The 17619-nt window shown below is 33.6% G+C and overlaps 2 protein-coding genes and 1 pseudogene across 2 annotated transcripts; 1 reads left to right on the top strand and 2 right to left on the bottom strand.

Moving 5' to 3' along the window:
- Positions 1 to 281: 281 nt before the first annotated feature.
- Positions 282 to 6024, bottom strand: LOC102621453 (disease resistance-like protein DSC1; annotated as a pseudogene).
- Positions 6025 to 6951: 927 nt separating this feature from the next.
- Positions 6952 to 8767, top strand: LOC102627331 (ubiquitin-conjugating enzyme E2 20). Its single transcript, XM_006470639.3, has 6 exons — positions 6952 to 7291; positions 7413 to 7440; positions 7889 to 8116; positions 8201 to 8264; positions 8370 to 8429; positions 8534 to 8767. Exons 1-6 carry the CDS (start codon positions 7173 to 7175, stop codon positions 8578 to 8580), a joined length of 546 nt encoding a protein of 181 aa, XP_006470702.2. The 5' UTR covers positions 6952 to 7172; the 3' UTR covers positions 8581 to 8767.
- A 468-nt stretch (positions 8768 to 9235) lies between these two features.
- LOC102627041 (uncharacterized) lies at positions 9236 to 14839 on the bottom strand. Its single transcript, XM_006470638.4, has 6 exons — positions 14595 to 14839; positions 12112 to 12612; positions 10890 to 11029; positions 10660 to 10780; positions 9986 to 10126; positions 9236 to 9565 (listed from the first exon to the last, which is right to left on the bottom strand). Exons 1-6 carry the CDS (start codon positions 14760 to 14762, stop codon positions 9482 to 9484), a joined length of 1155 nt encoding a protein of 384 aa, XP_006470701.2. The 5' UTR covers positions 14763 to 14839; the 3' UTR covers positions 9236 to 9481.
- Between the last annotated feature and the right edge of the window lie 2780 nt (positions 14840 to 17619).

Here is a 17619-nt window from a genome sequence, read left to right as displayed (position 1 = left end):
TGCGTTTATTGCCTGTTTCAGTTGGCTTAAAATGTCTAATGCATTTAAAACTAATTGATTACATCATCACAGAGTTACCTGACAGTATTGACCAGTTATCCTCATTGAGAATTTTATTTCTAGACAAAAATCATTTTGAGAGAATACCAGAAAGCAACATTCACTTGTCTTATTTGTATTGGCTTAGCATAAGCTATTGTGAGAGGCTCCAATCCTTACCAGAGCTAACTTGTGATCTTTGTGATTTTAAATTCTTGCACTTAAATTTGGCGAATTTGGCGATCAAATTCAGAAGAGCTTATCCAAACCATACTCAAGAAAGGAATTGAAAACAAAAGGCTGTGGCATTTAAATTCTGTTCCCCTAAATTACAGAACACAACGGTGCACATATATAACAAAAACTTTAACCATGGCGCAACATATATATTTAGTTCTGAGAAGTCATGAACTTTTGAGTGCTGTGCAAAAGGAGATCTATAAAAAGACTCCCCTTACAAAAGGTACCACCGGTGATTGACTTACAGAGTATTTCAACCTCTTGGGTGGTGGGGGTGGCTGCAATGGTAGTTCCCCTTGCTCATCAGAGCTAAAATTCCAAACTGAATCTTCTGTTGAATCAGCAAAATCTTGGGCGTACAACAAATGAATCCCGCATTTTGTCACCTCACAAAAATCTACACACCTCCGATCCTCGAGATAGAATTGGATAAAAACTTCATCACTGTAATAATATTCATCAAAACCATCTGAAAACATATAGAAATCGAAACCCACGAAAACGTGATCCGACCCAATATAACGAGGGCCAGGATAACCATCAGACCAACCAGTCAAGTGGCCAACTGCAACACGACAGAGTCCATCTTCAGTTTTGAGTTTGCATTCACAGAAAACTTGAAAACCCCAGCCATCATCATGATGGTCTCGAAATGCAACAACAGCACATAGAGCAAAGCCAACAAAGTTATAACTAAACCAATCCGGTGGTAACTTGAAGGTTGCAGAAGATCCCATGCTTTGAAACATAAACCATTCCGGAAGTTCACTTCCAGGGAAACAGATCGTACCACTCGGGATCTCGCAAAGTTGCTGTACCAAACAAAATCAATATTATTAACATTGTTAACTTTAACATCCCATTCCTTTCCTTAGGGGAAAAAAATTAACATCATTCAAAAAGAGAGTTAGAGAGACACCTTTTCAAGTTCTTCCCACCATGTAGTTGCTTCAAGCTGCATTTTCCGTTGAGCATCTTTGATAATTTCTTTGAGCTCATTCTTATCCAATCTTAAACAATTAACAAAATCAAAACACTGTGAATTCCAAGATGTTTGTGTGAAGAGAATTGATAGACCCGATAACGCTTCCAGTGATGAGCAACAATGGGCTTCAATGTCAGATAGATCACAAGGAAGCTCTGGTAAAGATTTAAGCCTCTCACAATAGCTTATCCTCAGCCAATGCAAGTGAGACAGGTAAATGATACTTTCTGGTATTCTCTCAAAATTGTTTTTGTCTAGAAATAAAATTCTCAGTGATGACAACTGGCCAAGACATTCAGGTAACTCTGTGATGCTGCAATCAGTTAGTCTTAGATATGTTAGACTGGTCAAGCCAAATGAAATAGGCAACAAGAGCCCCATCTGCTCATGACCCTTGAAGCTCTCGAAAGATAATCTACCCAGATTTTTCAAACAAACAATCGATGAAGGTACTTCTCTTATAGCAATTCCTTCGGCTTTCAGCTCCTTCAAGGCTTCTAAATTTCCAAGTTCGTTAGGTAACCTTTGCAGATTCGAGCAACCTGAGAGATTAAGGCGTTCGAGAGATTTCAACTTACATATTTTGCTCGGGAGCCCTTCAAGCCTCGAGCAATTTCGAAGATTCAGTAAGATTAAACTGGATAGGCGTTCAATGGATGAGGGAAGTTCTTGGATTGCAGTTCCATCTAAATATAACTCCTCTATATTACAAGATAGCTCTGGAAAACTCATGAGATTTGAGCAGCCAGAAAGAATAAGCGTTTTAAGAGATTCCAAATGAATACTTGTGGAAAGACTCGTTAAACTTCTGCAATGTTCTAGATTTAGGACAATAAGCTTATTCAGATATTGAATAGAAGAGTGAGTCTCGAGCAAACTTGTGCAGCCTCGGAAAGTCAGGCTCTCAAGATTTGTGGCCAGTGAAAGGTCTGGGATTTTGGTTAGATGCTCTGAGTGACTGAGATTTAAATGTTTTAAGTTGACAAGACGCTGCAAAAATTTATTTCAAAGCAAAAGTATTAGCATATAGGAAATGAATAACTATTTCACAAAAAGACTAATTGCAATATGAATGCTAAGGTATACCTGGACACCCTTCCATAGTTGTTTAATGCTGCTATGAGGCATTTCAAGCGAAACAAGATTCTCTGGATGAATTTTCGAAGACAATGATTTTAATGGACATCCATGCCACTGAAGATACCTCAACTCAGTAGACTCCAAACCTCGAAAATTATGTACCTTATTCACGTTCTCTCCATAGTGTGAGCTATAGAACTTAAAAAATCTCAATTTGTGCATCTTTGCTAGGTTATACAACCCTGGCATTCAGGTGTATATCTTCGACTTCAGACATATCCAAAGAGATACCCTCAATTGATTCAGTTCCCTAATGAAAATAATAATAATAATTTCGATTAATCTTAAACTACCATAAACTGAATTTATAATGCATATAAGGATACAAAAAACAAGTGATTTACTGGCGCAGAATATGCATTCAAACTTTTCTATGCATCACCTATCCACTTACATTTCTTAGGCTTTTTTACTTTTACCATTCAAATTAATGTCATTTTTCTATACGACATTACCATGCTAATTTTTAATGTCATTTTTCTGTACGATATTACCATTCTAATTTTTAATATTATTTTCTATACAATATTCTCGAACAAAATGCTAAACTAATCTAGCATAAATGAAATAGACATAAGTAATAGTCACTTCAGTGCTCACCATATTTTTTGTCAAAACATTGTAGATATCCTCATGATGCCACAATCGACTGCGCTTTCCAGGATCTTTGATGGATTCTTGTCGGACAATTTCCCTGCCCATTTCTTGTAGCAAATCATGCATCATTATCTTGTTATTGGATATAATCATGAGACACTTATCAACAAGAACACTTATTCCTATTTCAGCTGAGAAGCCACAGCCATCTAAGAATCTTATTACACAATCTTTGTCTTCTCCTTTAAAGAAACATGCAATATCTAGAAACATATTTTGTTCCTCGTCATCCAAGCCATCATAACTTACTTTTAGCACTTTTTGGATATCCACATGAGGGATTCGTTTCATTTTAGTCATTGCACTTTCCCAATCTTGTATTCTCCTTCCACATAGAAAGCGCCCCAAAACCTTAATAGCCAATGGAACTCCTTTAGCATACTTTATAATTTTGTTTGACAGCTCCATATAATCTGCATTGGGATGGTTTTTTCCAAAGGCATATCGACTAAAGAGCATAAGAGCATCATCATCAAATAATTCTTTGACCTCGTATATTGTATCCACTCCACAATTTCTGAGAACTTGTTTATCTCTAGCTGTTATTACAAGTCGACTCCCTGGCATTAACCAACCCTTATCTCCAATTAAGAATTCCATTTGTTCAGAAGTAGATACATCATCAAAAACAATTAGAACCTTCTTGCGGCTAAGCCTTTTGCTTCTAAAGTTTAGGCCAATACTGGGACATCCAATTGATACATTTCCATCATCCAATATTGCAGAAAGGAGTATTTGTCTCAGGTGAGCTAGTCCTCCAGATTTTTCAGATTCCTCTCTAACATTTTGAATAAAGTAAGAACCATCAAAATGAGTTGAGATCTTGCTGAATATAGCACTAGCAATTGTTGTCTTGCCTATACCACCAATGCCCCAAATTCCAAGACTGTAAACTTCTTTCGACCCAGTACTTAGTAAAGATTCAATTACCCTTATGCTTGATTCTACACCAACCAGCTGATCTTCACAATCACTTGGAAATATATCATTTAATCTCTTCAAAACATCTTTGACCAGTTCCTCTATGAGTACAGATTCAGGCCTAAGAAATATTGAAAGCAAATAGAAAGTTCAGATAAATTAATAGAAAGTGAAAAAAAAAAAATAGAGAAAGGCAATATATGTTAGGTTCCAAAGGGATAACAATTGGAAGTTTCACAAGATAATTACCTACCGTTAACATATATAGTTTAATATATATGTCAATTGTATGAATCATCTGTTTTAATGTCATTTACTATCTACAGACATGTGGATAACAATTATTCAGTACAATATAACTAAATTTCTTATGCTTTTATCCATTGATTCTGTACCATATATAGCTTTTGGTAGTAAATCCTGATTTTACAAAAGCTTAGGTAGTTTTAAGGGAATTTTCCCAAACATCAAAAACTTATCCCAAATTCTCAAATATGCAAATCCTAAGCACACATTCTGTAAAACTGAGCACAGTTAACATTTTTTAATCAACTCGCAACCATTTCCATAAGGATTTTATTTCTATCCATCAATTAAAGTTAAAGGTATTTTTTTCTTCAAAGCCATACGTGGACAGTTGCTTCGCTATATTGAGTTTATGCAGACAGTAGGGTATTCTTTGAGAAGAGATTACCTAACAGTATTAGAATCAAAGCCAGAAATATTGGCAGCTTCCCTCAGTGCAATCCTCCATGTTCGCAGCTTGTCTACCCTCCCCACAAATTGTCCTTCAAGCATTGAAAATGCATCCCCAAAAATCCCAGTTTGGTTTCTTACATTTGATGGCTCAACATGATAAAAACCGGTATAACAATTTGTCCATATTTGTCTTTGCATTCCAGGATCTTCACAAGTTCTTCAAGACACCATCCGGAAGAAGCATACCCTTTAGAGAAAATGACCACCGAAATCTTTGATCTTTCAATTGCATCCAAGAGAGACGGGGAAATGTCCTCTCCTCTAATAAGTCGGTTGTCAATGAAAGTTTCAATCTTTTTCCGGCACAAAGCTGCGTAAAGATGGCTGGTGAAGTTGTCTCGGGTATCCTCACCTCTGAAACTAAGAAAAACATCGCATTTCACTTGAGGAAGAGTAGCGATGGGAGAGAATGAAGAGGAAGCCATCATGTTCAAACTGATCAGAGACTGCATATGGATCTGATGTCTTAACATATTTCATCTATCTTTCTTAGATTTAAGCTAACAAGAAAACAATATAATACTCCCATGCTTGTCGTCTTAACTTCTTTTTTCACTTTAGTCTTCGTCCATTTCTCAAAAGATACCTTGATCGGCAGCAATGTTGACTTTGAGTTAAACAATAAAAATTACCCAAAAAAAAAAAAAATTGAATTCATGTATCTTGCTTCCAGAATGACCAAATGAAAAACAGGGAAATTATATAAAGGATAGCCAAACAGGTCTTAACAACTAGCTTAATCAATCTTCAAATTGAAAAATATAAATAAGATAAAACTACTAGCTTAATTATATATTCCAAATTCAGGCTCCATTGACTTGACTTTTGGGAGAATGAGTAATTTATTTTCTTCTTAACAAGTCATAATTCAGCCAAATTAAGTAATATGAGCCAAATACATGTATAAACACATGCATTCAATCAATTAAAATTTGAACATGTAATAAAAACTTTAGCACTTGAACACAGAGAAATATGAACTCACCAGCTGGAAGACGACCCATAATTTGACCAATATCTCTGCCAACAGGAAGCGCGATTATCTGATTTCATTAGTGATTGAAAGTAAAATCAAACAAAACGTTTTCACAATTTAATTATTAAATTTATAGAAAGTTTCATCTAGACCCCGGTATTTTTATATTTCTTTCATTGAAACCCTGACTTGACTTTTGCTCAAGTTCTTTAAGGTATCTTTGAATGAATTTGTTGAGGACTCGCTGAAGATTTGGTTGAATGAGCTTTGTTGCTTGGGTTTGCTTGATGAGTTGCAACTCAAGCGTTGCCCCTTTTTTTTTTAATAGGCAAACAAAGTTGTTTCTTGTACATCATCAGTATATTTCAAAGAGATAAACAAATTGATATCCATTTTTTTTAAGGAATATTTTACAATTACAGAATTCCTTTATTCTATTCAAGTAAGTGATAAATTAAAAATAAAAAAATATTAATAAAATATATTTTGTCTTGTAAGAACAAGCAAATAGTTTAACAAGGATTTCATAATATGTAAAAAGAGATCATTGTAAAATTGACATACACTATCAAAATCTATCTCTAATTAAAGAATGAATTAAGAGAGCAAACGAGTCTCATCATAATAACCTAAAGAAACTACAACATACTAGAGATTATAACCGGTTATAGAATGTAAGTATTATAATATGAAACTTATACTAATTTAAGATTAATTCAAAATTCTGCTCTCGCTAATATTTGTAAAAAAATTTATCTCTACCCATATTTATGTGAGAGAAAATAATTGTAAGAGGGAAAACATGAACTTGTGTACTTAACCCCATCACTAAATCAAAGCTTTCGTTTTTGCTGGTGTAAACTTTTTGAATCGTGAGGAACTATTGGCATTTTGGCCCCATCAGTGATTTTTGGTAAATTAATAGATAATTGGTGAAATTTTTCTTTTGCTTTATATTAAAGGAAAAGAAGATTATTTTTAGTATAAAAACCCGAATTAGGAAATGACTAACTAATGAGTGAGGTGAAAACGGGGAGCGTGCGCCGTACGCCCCGCATGTTTGTTGAAAACGGCAACGTTGAAATCATGAAAATAAAAACTAGCCGTTGGAGACCAAAATACAGACAACAGGAATCTACGCCGACCCATAACGTTCGAAATATTTTTCAAAAAACAAGCACCATCAAACCGACACCGTTTTATGCCATCCACATTCTGTTTTAAACCAAACCCACAGGAATCTGCTTCTCATCTCTCGCTCTCTCGCAAACACTCTCTGAAGAAGAAGAGAAGATCAATAAAACCCTAATTCGTTCTCTTCTTCTTCTTCTTCTTCTCATTGTCACTGCAATTGAGCAATCCGACAGCGTTTTCTTGCCCTTTCTTGATCTGGGTTATTGAGTTTTCTTTGTTTGAATCAAGAAACAAAGAAGAAAGAAAAATAATACAAAAGTTATGGCTACAGTTAACGGTTACCAAGGCAATACTCCGGTGGCCGCTTCGACAACGGCAACAGCACCGAAACAGCCCGTCAACACTTTAAAGACTGTGGATACGCAATCTGTGCTTAAAAGGTACTTTTTTCTTTGGTTCTCTTTGTTATGATTTGAATTGGGTTTTTGTTAAATGTCACTTTATTTTCACTTGAGTAATTATCTGATAATTTTTTCTCTTATTCTCATGTTTATTTAACAGGCTGCAATCTGAATTGATGGCCTTAATGGTGAGCACAGCAACCTCCTATTTAGTTACCCTAAATAATTCCCCTAATTTTCTGTTTGGATGCCAAGAAAACTGACAAGGAAAACATCAAAAATATAGTCTTGGACCTCAATTTGTCTTAGCTAGTACATGGTTTCTACGTCCTTTTTTGCTTTCTTTGATAATAGATGAGTTGACTGACAAAAATTTTCTTTTTGAATGCTAGGAAAATTTATTGATTTTCAATAACATAAGAGGAAATGTTCAGTTTCAATCCCAGGAATTTTCTTACCTGTGAGCCAATTAAACAGTAGACAATTAAAAAAATATAAAAAAGAGTCTGAATATGTTTTTTTCTTAAGCTAAAATAGGATTTCTAATTTTTTTCCTCTTTTTTTTTTATTTGTTTTTTCTTAAGCTAAAATTGGGTTTCTAATTTTTTTCCTCTTCTTTTTGATTTACTTATATAGATGAGTGGGGATTCTGGGATATCTGCATTCCCGGAGGAGGATAACATATTCTGCTGGAAAGGTACGATCCAGGGCAGCAAAGACACTGTTTTCGAAGGAACTGAATACAGGCTTTCCCTTTCATTTCCCAATGATTACCCCTTCAAGCCTCCTAAAGTGAAGTTCGAAACCGGCTGCTTCCACCCCAATGTTGATATCTACGGCAATATTTGCTTGGACATTCTCCAGGTACCCTTTGCTTTGCAGCAATTATCTCTTTCAAGATTATGGAATGTGCTTTTGAGTTGATTTGATCTGATTTGATTTATACAGGATAAATGGTCATCAGCTTATGATGTGAGAACCATTCTGCTATCGATCCAGTCTCTGCTTGGAGGTATAAATTTTCCTTCTAGGAATTAGCTGAGATAAGGATTTTTGTGATCTTTTGGATGTTAATTTCTTAATTGATTGTTTCTCTTTGTGCTGTGTATTATTTCAGAACCAAACATTAGCTCTCCTCTAAACAGCCAGGCAGCACAACTTTGGAGCAATCAAGAAGGTAATATAATATGCAATCTGGATCATCCTTTCTCTTTATCCAACAGCATATACCTTTTTGGTTGCTTTTGTATGTCTGAACAAGGTTTTTCAATGATCTTGCAGAATATAGGAAGATGGTTGAGAAGCTGTACAAGCCTCCAAGTGCATAATTCTGAGAAGATTTGAAGGAATTAGAAGAGGGGTGTGAAAAAGGGATTGATACAAGATCTTTTTCTTTCTTTCTGTAAGAGAGGATTAAATGAAATTTTCTTTCAGTTTGGTTCATTCTTTCTTTGTTTCTTTGTAGATTTAAAGAGCCCTTATTTTCTCCTTTATGAATTGATTTTATTTTAGACACTTTATCTTTCCAAGCTCTCATATTCTTGGATTACCAGAAAAAGAAACACAGAATATTAAAAAAATTTAAAAAAAAATGATGGAATATGCAGAATGTAGTGAATGAAGCCTAAAAGTAAGCAGACAACCCAAAAACACCCAATATCTAGCAGTAGAAGTGATGAGTATTGATAACTTCACATTGATGTACAATTATTGTCACGTTTGGCATTGGCTAACACTATTAGTGGCTCTGTGTTTAACAAAATAATAGAGGCACATTGTACATAGAATTAATGCATTTGAATTGTTTTATTTTGTATATCAAATTTAAATAATTAATAATATTAAATTTAATATAATTAACAATATAAAACTTTAAAATATTAATAAGTCTAAATTATATTAATTTTTATAAATATTTATATAATAAAATATAATATAATATTAATTCAATATATCGTAATGTGTGTAAAACACCCCCTGAGATCATAAAATTATCTTTGTAAGAATTAGGAACCTAATAGGTGTCAACATTATGCAAAACATTCTAACTTTTCCATCAAAAAGGAAAAAAAAAATGGCAAAACTTTCTAATTAGGACTGCTCTCATTACTCTGGCCATTCTTCATGATGTAAATCCTCTTTCAAAATTACGCATATGTTTCAAAACATTAGTTGGAACATAAAAGTGAAAGTCTACGCAAGTGTCTTAAATATTCCATGCTCTTCTGACTATTGCTTTGGTGATGTCAACTGCCTCACGTTGTACTTTGCCAATTCCTTGTACTTCTCAACAACTCCGATCATGCACACGGTCTAACAAAAATTAAAGAAAAGTGAATCAGGTTCATCATCAAAGAATGCAAATTTCAACAAAGAGAAATATGCATTAAAAAAAAAAGGCAGAACCAAGATCTGGATGCATAATAAAAAGGAGCTGGAGGATTTGATGACGGAACAAACATATAAATTATTTGTCCTATTATTGAACCCACAAAAGATGCAACAAGGTGAAATATTTCCCAATTACCTCGTCACTGTGAAGGTTTAGAAAAAAATAAAGGAGAAACTCCTCTCGTATACTTTTTTCTTGCAAGTCTAATAATCCTTGACAGAACATCATATCAACAAAGAGGATCCAATTGGAAAAAAACAAAGAAGTGAATATAGAGTGACGAGAGAACTATTCAAGCATATTCACACTAGTACTTAGCATGAATATGACAACTTTCTTACCTTGACGATTTCAACTACAATTGTCTTGTCAGGATTGCTAAGATCAACTTTATGAGGTGCAGGAACAGATTTTGCAACGGCATTTATTATTTTCATCCTGTCAATACCACTATTTGCACGAGCCTCATACAATACAGCAAACTGCAGAGAACAAGTGAAAAGTTTACAGGCCATTGCAACAGTTATAACTGAAAACCCATGGTGTGACCAATAGGTGGAACTAGAATTAGTGTTCCAAAGTCCTTTGAGATTCTCCTAACTTCAATTTTCCATTATATTCCCCAACTTTCTTTTTCCGTTATACTTGAAGGAGGGGGTTTACCTGAGACGACCTAAGATGAAAACTCCGATAAGTGAGTAAATGAATACTATTATGTTTGCCATTATTCCACCATTAAGTATCAAAAAGGGCTTCCTTCAAAAGGAAAAAGTATCAAAGGAGGCCTAAAATACTTTCTAATAAGGACAAGCTCTTGAAAACTATTACTCATATTGATAAAATGACGAATATAAAAGTAATTTTGAGTTGTAAAAGTATATGTTGCAACTCATGGAAAGATGTTTCTTTGGCAGATTAACCTTAAGAAAATTTAGCAAGCATGTTGGAGGAACATCACAACATCATTACCATATACAGAAAGATAAGAAATGATTAGACTGATAAAAGATCGCACCTTTTGAGGGCTTTGAGTTTCCAATGGAAAATACTGTGCCACAAGAGGTTTAATTGCTCTTGAAATTTCCTCTTCAGAAGTATAGCATGCCAATTCAATGGGTAGCACCCTTAAGATGGACCTTCGGACAAAGATACAAAGGGTACACAATTTAGTTCCAGTCACCATTAGATGTTTATTAAGTGCAAGTTCACGATATTCTAAAGTATAAGAGAGAGTAATGCATGAACCTTGATATTGGTTTCCTTGTCGATGCAACAGATGTCATCATATGTTGTACAATATCTTTGGGACTGGGGTCCCCATCTATTTTTCGCATTTGAACGACAGCAACACCGTTACAGCCAGAGTCAAGGTTTATAAAGCGCCTCTGTTGAAACCAATATATATATATATAATGTCAGTTCGGAGAAAAAAGAAATCATATTTCCCCAGTCCCCACCAACTTCAAAATGTATACATGTATAATAAGTAAATATTCCCAATTTGTCTTTGGTAGATTGACTATAATAAGTACATATATATGAATCAGTTCAAAGATTTAAACTCCAGGTACCAAAGATAAGATGACTACAATGTTGCAGCACTTTTTGATGCCTCATCCATCACAAATCATTTGGTGGAATTATCGAATTTGTCTCTTTTGATGTGGAACCCATCAAATTTACTTCATGAATAAAATATGATCATTTTCATATTTATATTCTAAGCAATAAAATAAGTCATTAACTTAAATGGAAAGTTTATTATATTATTAGTGCATATCTAGTATGACTAGATCCACCTAAATAAACGTCTAGGGTTAATTAATTGATGGTATGTTTCACACCAAGTGCTCTTTTAAAAATTCTGAATATCATAGGATGAACTAATTGAATAATTTCATCATTTCTTATGGCAGCATAGAGGTTGGTTACAATTAAACATTCTTTGAGGTTGTGAAAGAATATATAAGTATAGAAGTGTCTGCATCTGTATACACCTTATTGCTCTTCCTGTAAAATTTAGTATCGAACACCATATTAGAGCTTGAATATAGTTGTGGCCCTTACCCGTATTGTCTTAAGCTTAGAGGTTAAGTGCTAACTCAAAAAACATGTTGTTTGTTCATCTTGTTTCACAACCCCGTTTGTGAATTATGAACACTTCCAAAAATCAAAACCAGAGAACCTAAATTTAGAGTTCAATTACAGCCAGTCTTTTGCATAAAATACTTCTAAACGAAAACATACCAACTAAAATCGCCGGAAAAGGCACACACACAAGCAGATGTGTATTTGCACCAGTGTATTAGTTTGACATATATTTGAAATCTATAGAAACTCAAAGCGCATAATAAGGAGAAAAATAAGAAGGAATGTCAAAACTGAAACTAATAGACACTCATAATTAACCAAAATCATATTCCTGCAGATAGGAAAAACAGAAGGGAAGGTAAAATAATTCACTCACCTTATTCTTGTCTCCAAGCTCTTTAAGCTCAGCTTCAATTAGCTTATCGATGGACTGCTCCTCCACTTTGTCATTATTCACAGATTTCGATGCACCTGCTTCTAGACACTGTTTCTTGGCTGGTGGCTCTTCAGCTTCATTTGTTTGACTTTCATGATTTTTATCATCCTCTTTATTTTCAGCAGTCACTGCCTCCATTTCTTTTCCACTGCACACTTTTTCTGCATCATGAGGATCAGTCTTCTTATTAGTTAAACTTTCATGACTTCGATCATCATCTTTACAAGTGTCTGAATGTTTCCCTTCCCCCTTTTGATCTTCTCCACCCTCCTTGTCCTTCCCCTCCCCCTCTACTGCCTCCTCCTTCTCCCCGACATCATTATCGTTGTCATCTTCATCGTCACTTGATGATGCAAATACAATCTTTTTATTCAAAGGTTTATTTGGGATCCCAGCAGGTTTCACACCAGTACCCTTCCCGTGGACCAGCTCTTCATAGAACTGTAAAGCAAACAAAAACAGCAGTTCAATTAAAAAAACAACCTGGAAAAAGAACAACCTGGAAAATGGAATACATTATTAAGTATTTTGGCCTTTCCCGTATGTAAAGTATAACAATAAAAGATCTATGCTATCAAGTTTAACGTTTTAACTCCTTTATAAGCAACAGAAATCATAAGGGGAAGAAAACCAAAACACAATGAATTTTAGGCCAATAGTAAATGGGGTATCTAGTAGAACCTACCAGGATCATCAAGTACGATAAGAATTATTAAAAACAAAGGGTCAAGGAGACCCTTTTACCCTCGTGCCTCAGATTCACACTGCAGACGCTTTACTGAAATTTTTTAGTGGATTTTAGAGACTCCAAAATTTGGCACAACTTTACTCCAAAGTCTATTTCACACAGCCAACAGTCAATTAAAAAAAATCAAATATTTTCCTTTTTACCTATTAAGAAAATTTGGAGGACCCAAAAAAAAAAAAAAACAACTACCAAACCATGGTCCTTTTCTATAAAAATTTGAACTCTACCCATCTTCAAACAGAGTTTTCTAGTTTCAAGAAATTAACAAGATTTTTTTCCTCTTTCTAACATTAAGAACATCAATACTGAAGGAATCGATCATCAGCTGTATATACAGAGGAATAAATCATCACCTCGTAGGCGAAAGTCATTCAAAATATGACTGGATCTGGATTTGATACTCTGGTGTTTAAAACTATAATTATTGCAAAAAACAAAATCCAAAAATAAGAAAAAATATCAGCCTACCATCTCTGATTTGAGTGTAATAAAAAGTTAACAGATGGCTTTGCATCCATCTACAACTCCTGACTTAATCATGAAGTAAGAAACCTATATGCAATATTACTCCACTTCCTTCAAGAATCTACCACATTATAAGTGCAAAATTTCATCTACTTAGGTCTAAAAATTGTTTCTGCTCAAACAAATGGGGTGCAAAGAACTTCCATCATATAAAGAGGCATCTATTTGTCTCAGATCTTCCCCTTCAATTGGACACAACAATCTTAGTTTCTTTAACAATGAATGTGTTTGCTAAGAGTAGACAGGTCCTGGAACACTAATGACTCAGAGACTTCAGAAGTATATAATAGATGTAAAAGAGTTTTAAGAGAAGAGGAAATAAGTGATGGAAACTCCTTTCCTTCACAGAAAATTAGGAAAGTTAAGAAGAAAAGTAGAACATAAACTCATTTCCTTGACAACCAAATTTGAGGGATTTACCTTGACAAAGCATAAAATTACACACAAAAAAAATTTGTGAGAGTTTTTGCAACACATTAACTGAGGTCATAATCTCAGAGACACTGGATATATAACTTTTAAGTATAAACACAGGCTAATGCTAAGTTACATGCATGTACCTTACACCCCTCTCACATGAATAGTGAATGATGTGGGTCCACTCACTATTCATGTGAGAGGGTTGTAAGGTACATGCATGTAACTTAGAGGGATCCATAACACACAATATTGCAGTGACCAATCAAAAAGACTACTAAAACGGCAAACACCAAGCTAAGGCTCTGTTTGGGGCTGCCGTCAACAGCTTTAGCTTTTAAGCTACAGTTCTAAAATGCTTGGTAAATATTTGCATCAATGGTTAAGAAGTTAAAGTGACTTCACTCCACAGTTGTTTGATGAAATTTAAATATGAAACCTTATTATTAATTTAAATATGAAACCTTATTATTTTGTCAAAATTATTAATTCACAGCGCCATAATACCAAATGGAGCCTAAGTAAAGTAAGCAGATTGTTTACTTATTTCTGCAATATATGTCTATATCATGACAGTCAAATTCCCAAGACTGGACCAAACAAACAAAATATTCAAGTAAAATATACCCAACAAAAAAATGAACGAACAAAACAAAGCAAGAGAATTTGAACTTGGAAATAAGAAACAAAAATACCCAGATGAAAAATAAGCGAAAGAAATAAGAAAAGATACAGAATCAAGAACGTATATGGCTTCGTGGGAAGCTTGGCGTTCTCTGCCACCATCACAAGTGATGAAGAAGCCTTGAATTCCAGGCCTTAAAGGGTATGCCCCTTTCTTCTTCACGGGTCTGTTATGAGGAAGAAATTGCCTTCTCTTCTTGCCCTTGTCAGCCGCCATTGGAGTTTGAAGCAAGCTTGAAGCACGCAGTGTCGTTCGATTGGTCGAAGGATTTTTATTTTATGTAACTGTCTTTCAGAACGAGCTCCCTTGAGGTTTTGTGAAGTAAAAGACAATTAATTGTCAGTCCCTAAACTGTAACTGTTTATTACATTTTTTCATAAATATGTTAACTTATTCACATAAGTCCCTGACTACAGTGAGAGCGGTGTAAAACGACATGAGAGCCTCTAATGGTCTTAAATTTTAGACATTATAGCCATTCTTAGTAAGTGGATCGACGCAAAATCATAGAAAAACTAATTAAATTTTTTTAAATATTTAATCAAATTAATATACCAATTTTTTTTTTTAATTACAATTACTATATTACTGATATTCTAAAATCAAAAACCTAAATTTTTACTATTATTACTACATTACCGGCTTGAGCAGCATAAGAAAAATAACTTAAAAATTAGACTAGTTAAAGAATTTTTTTTTTCAAGGATCAAATTCTACCATCTTCAATAATAATTCTTAAATAATTGTTCATGATATAGTTTAGGGATATTTTAATAATTTAAATTAATAAAATCTATGATAATTAAAATAATCGAAACCCCGAGCATGAAATGGCATGAATAATACTCGCTAATAAGTCGTGCAAGGGCTATTGAAAATTAAGCATGGCATAAGCCAAAATTAAGCATGCCAAACCAATATGGCATGACATGATTTGTAACTCTATCCTTAACCTCTCGTAACCGCGGACTGCGAGTTTAGTGGTGGACACAAAGCCTCTCCATACGTTGAGGGTACAAGTTTGAGTTTTCATAAGCTACTAAAAGAGTGGAGTGGAGATAGCTACTCACTTTATCTAAAAATTTAGATGATAAACGCTATCTGATTATCTAACATCACAAATTTATCATCTTGGATTGATTAAATACCAAATTCAAATTTAAATATATTCTAAAATCACACAAATCTCATCCATTTATAATTTATTAGTTCAATTACATAATGTAAATGTCCAAAACCCAATTTATATCCATTAAAAACAAATCCTAACATCAAATTTGATATTTGATTAGCCAAAATGTGCAACTTAATATTACAAGTAATGTTAGGGATCTCATCTGTTGAATCCCAACTTAAGAAATATTAATTCTATCAGTTATTAGGTTCACTATTTAATATATGAATGACACGTAACAGTTGAGACTCAATTATTAGGATCTCTAATATTGTTCTAATATTAAAAATCAATCAAAATTAAATCTATTATCTAAAAGAAAACATAACAAAAACATTTAAAACTATATATTTGCTCTCCAATCTTCACAATTAAGCTACTTTCTTTTAAAGCTTTGGTTTTCTTAAGACGTGTTAGTTGAAATACTGATAAAATTATAAAAGCAGTGAAGTAAGGCTATAAAGTTTTTCCTGCATAATATTTTATATTAGTCATTTTACCCCTAATTGTTTGATTGTATGGCTACAATAGTGCGAGTTCCTACGATCATTTATCCAAATTTTTGAATAGAGATAAAAATATAACCTATGATCCTTTCTTTTCAATTGTATTTCCATTTTACATAGCTCCTCAGCTTCTAGATAATTATGCTATCGACAATTTGTGGTTTGTATCTTAAATAATATGTTACATACATTGGTTATCATGTATAAAGTATTTTATTATTCGTTATTTCAATTTAAAATTTAATAAATGAACCCTTATCTGAAATCGTACTAGAAATTGAAAAAAAAAAAGAAAAAAAGAAAGAAGTGCAATGTCGATTGGTTAGAAAATGAAAAAAAAAAAAAAATGGGTGGTGTTTAGTTAACTAGCACCAAGCTAAATGAGTGACAATTACTGATTTCAATTCATATCTTTAATCGTTTGAAGTTCATTTTATATGTTTTAGTAATTTCACTTACTTTTTCAATAGCAATGTGGTGATGTGGCAGCTTTGCTTCATCGGTACTGCAGGGATAGTGTTCTTGACGTCGTCGTTGACAGAAGGCATCTACATGAGGACGATTTTGGCCATGAATGTTATCGAAGGGTTATGGTTTACGGCGACAGCTTTAGCAGTGTTGAGGCTGTTTCAACTGTGCTTTGTGCTAGGGGCCTTTGCTCTTGTGTGTATAGCATGTAATTTCATAGAAGTCCTAGAAATTGAAGAAGACATTGAAGTATGTTAAGTCAAAACATGTGAATAAATTAAAAGGTTCGTTCCCTCAAATAGATTGGGGGAGAATTAGCTCAAAGAAATTAATTTTATCGGAGAAAGATGAAAATTGAAACTATAATATTAAATTTGACTTTTTTGGCATTTATTTAGGATAAAATTTTAATTTTACTTTTGGGGGCAAAAAATCATTTGCCTAGTTTTCCGTTAGTTATTTTAACTGTGTGTATATGGAAGTGGACTGGTATAAGAAAATGTAACTTCAAACGTGGAATTGAGATATAAAAAATAAAATATGTGTTTTTTAAAAAGTATGAAAAAATAAATGGTCGGTAGATAATTTTCCTATAATTATTTTTGTGTGAGCTAAAATTTCAACCAGATAAGGGCTTCCTTTTTGTGAAATTGAAGGTTTGCTGGCAATGATTGTCGGTATTTTAATGGTCGTAATTCATTCAAATAGAAGAGAGTTTTGAATGCTTTTCTAGGTACTATGTGACTTATCGATTATGTTTATTCTCCGTCTATTGTTATTGGATATTATATTACTTTTACTATTTTTAAAATTGATATTTTATGTACTAAAACGATATAACCGTGCATGTCTTTTATATAAGAAAAGTGTCAAAACCACTTAATAATATCCGTTGAATTTGATTATAGTGTGAAATTTAAAATCT

Source organism: Citrus sinensis, chromosome 2, assembly GCF_022201045.2.
Source record: "Citrus sinensis cultivar Valencia sweet orange chromosome 2, DVS_A1.0, whole genome shotgun sequence".
NCBI lineage: Eukaryota > Viridiplantae > Streptophyta > Magnoliopsida > Sapindales > Rutaceae > Citrus > Citrus sinensis.
This window is presented reverse-complemented; position numbering and strand designations above follow the sequence as displayed.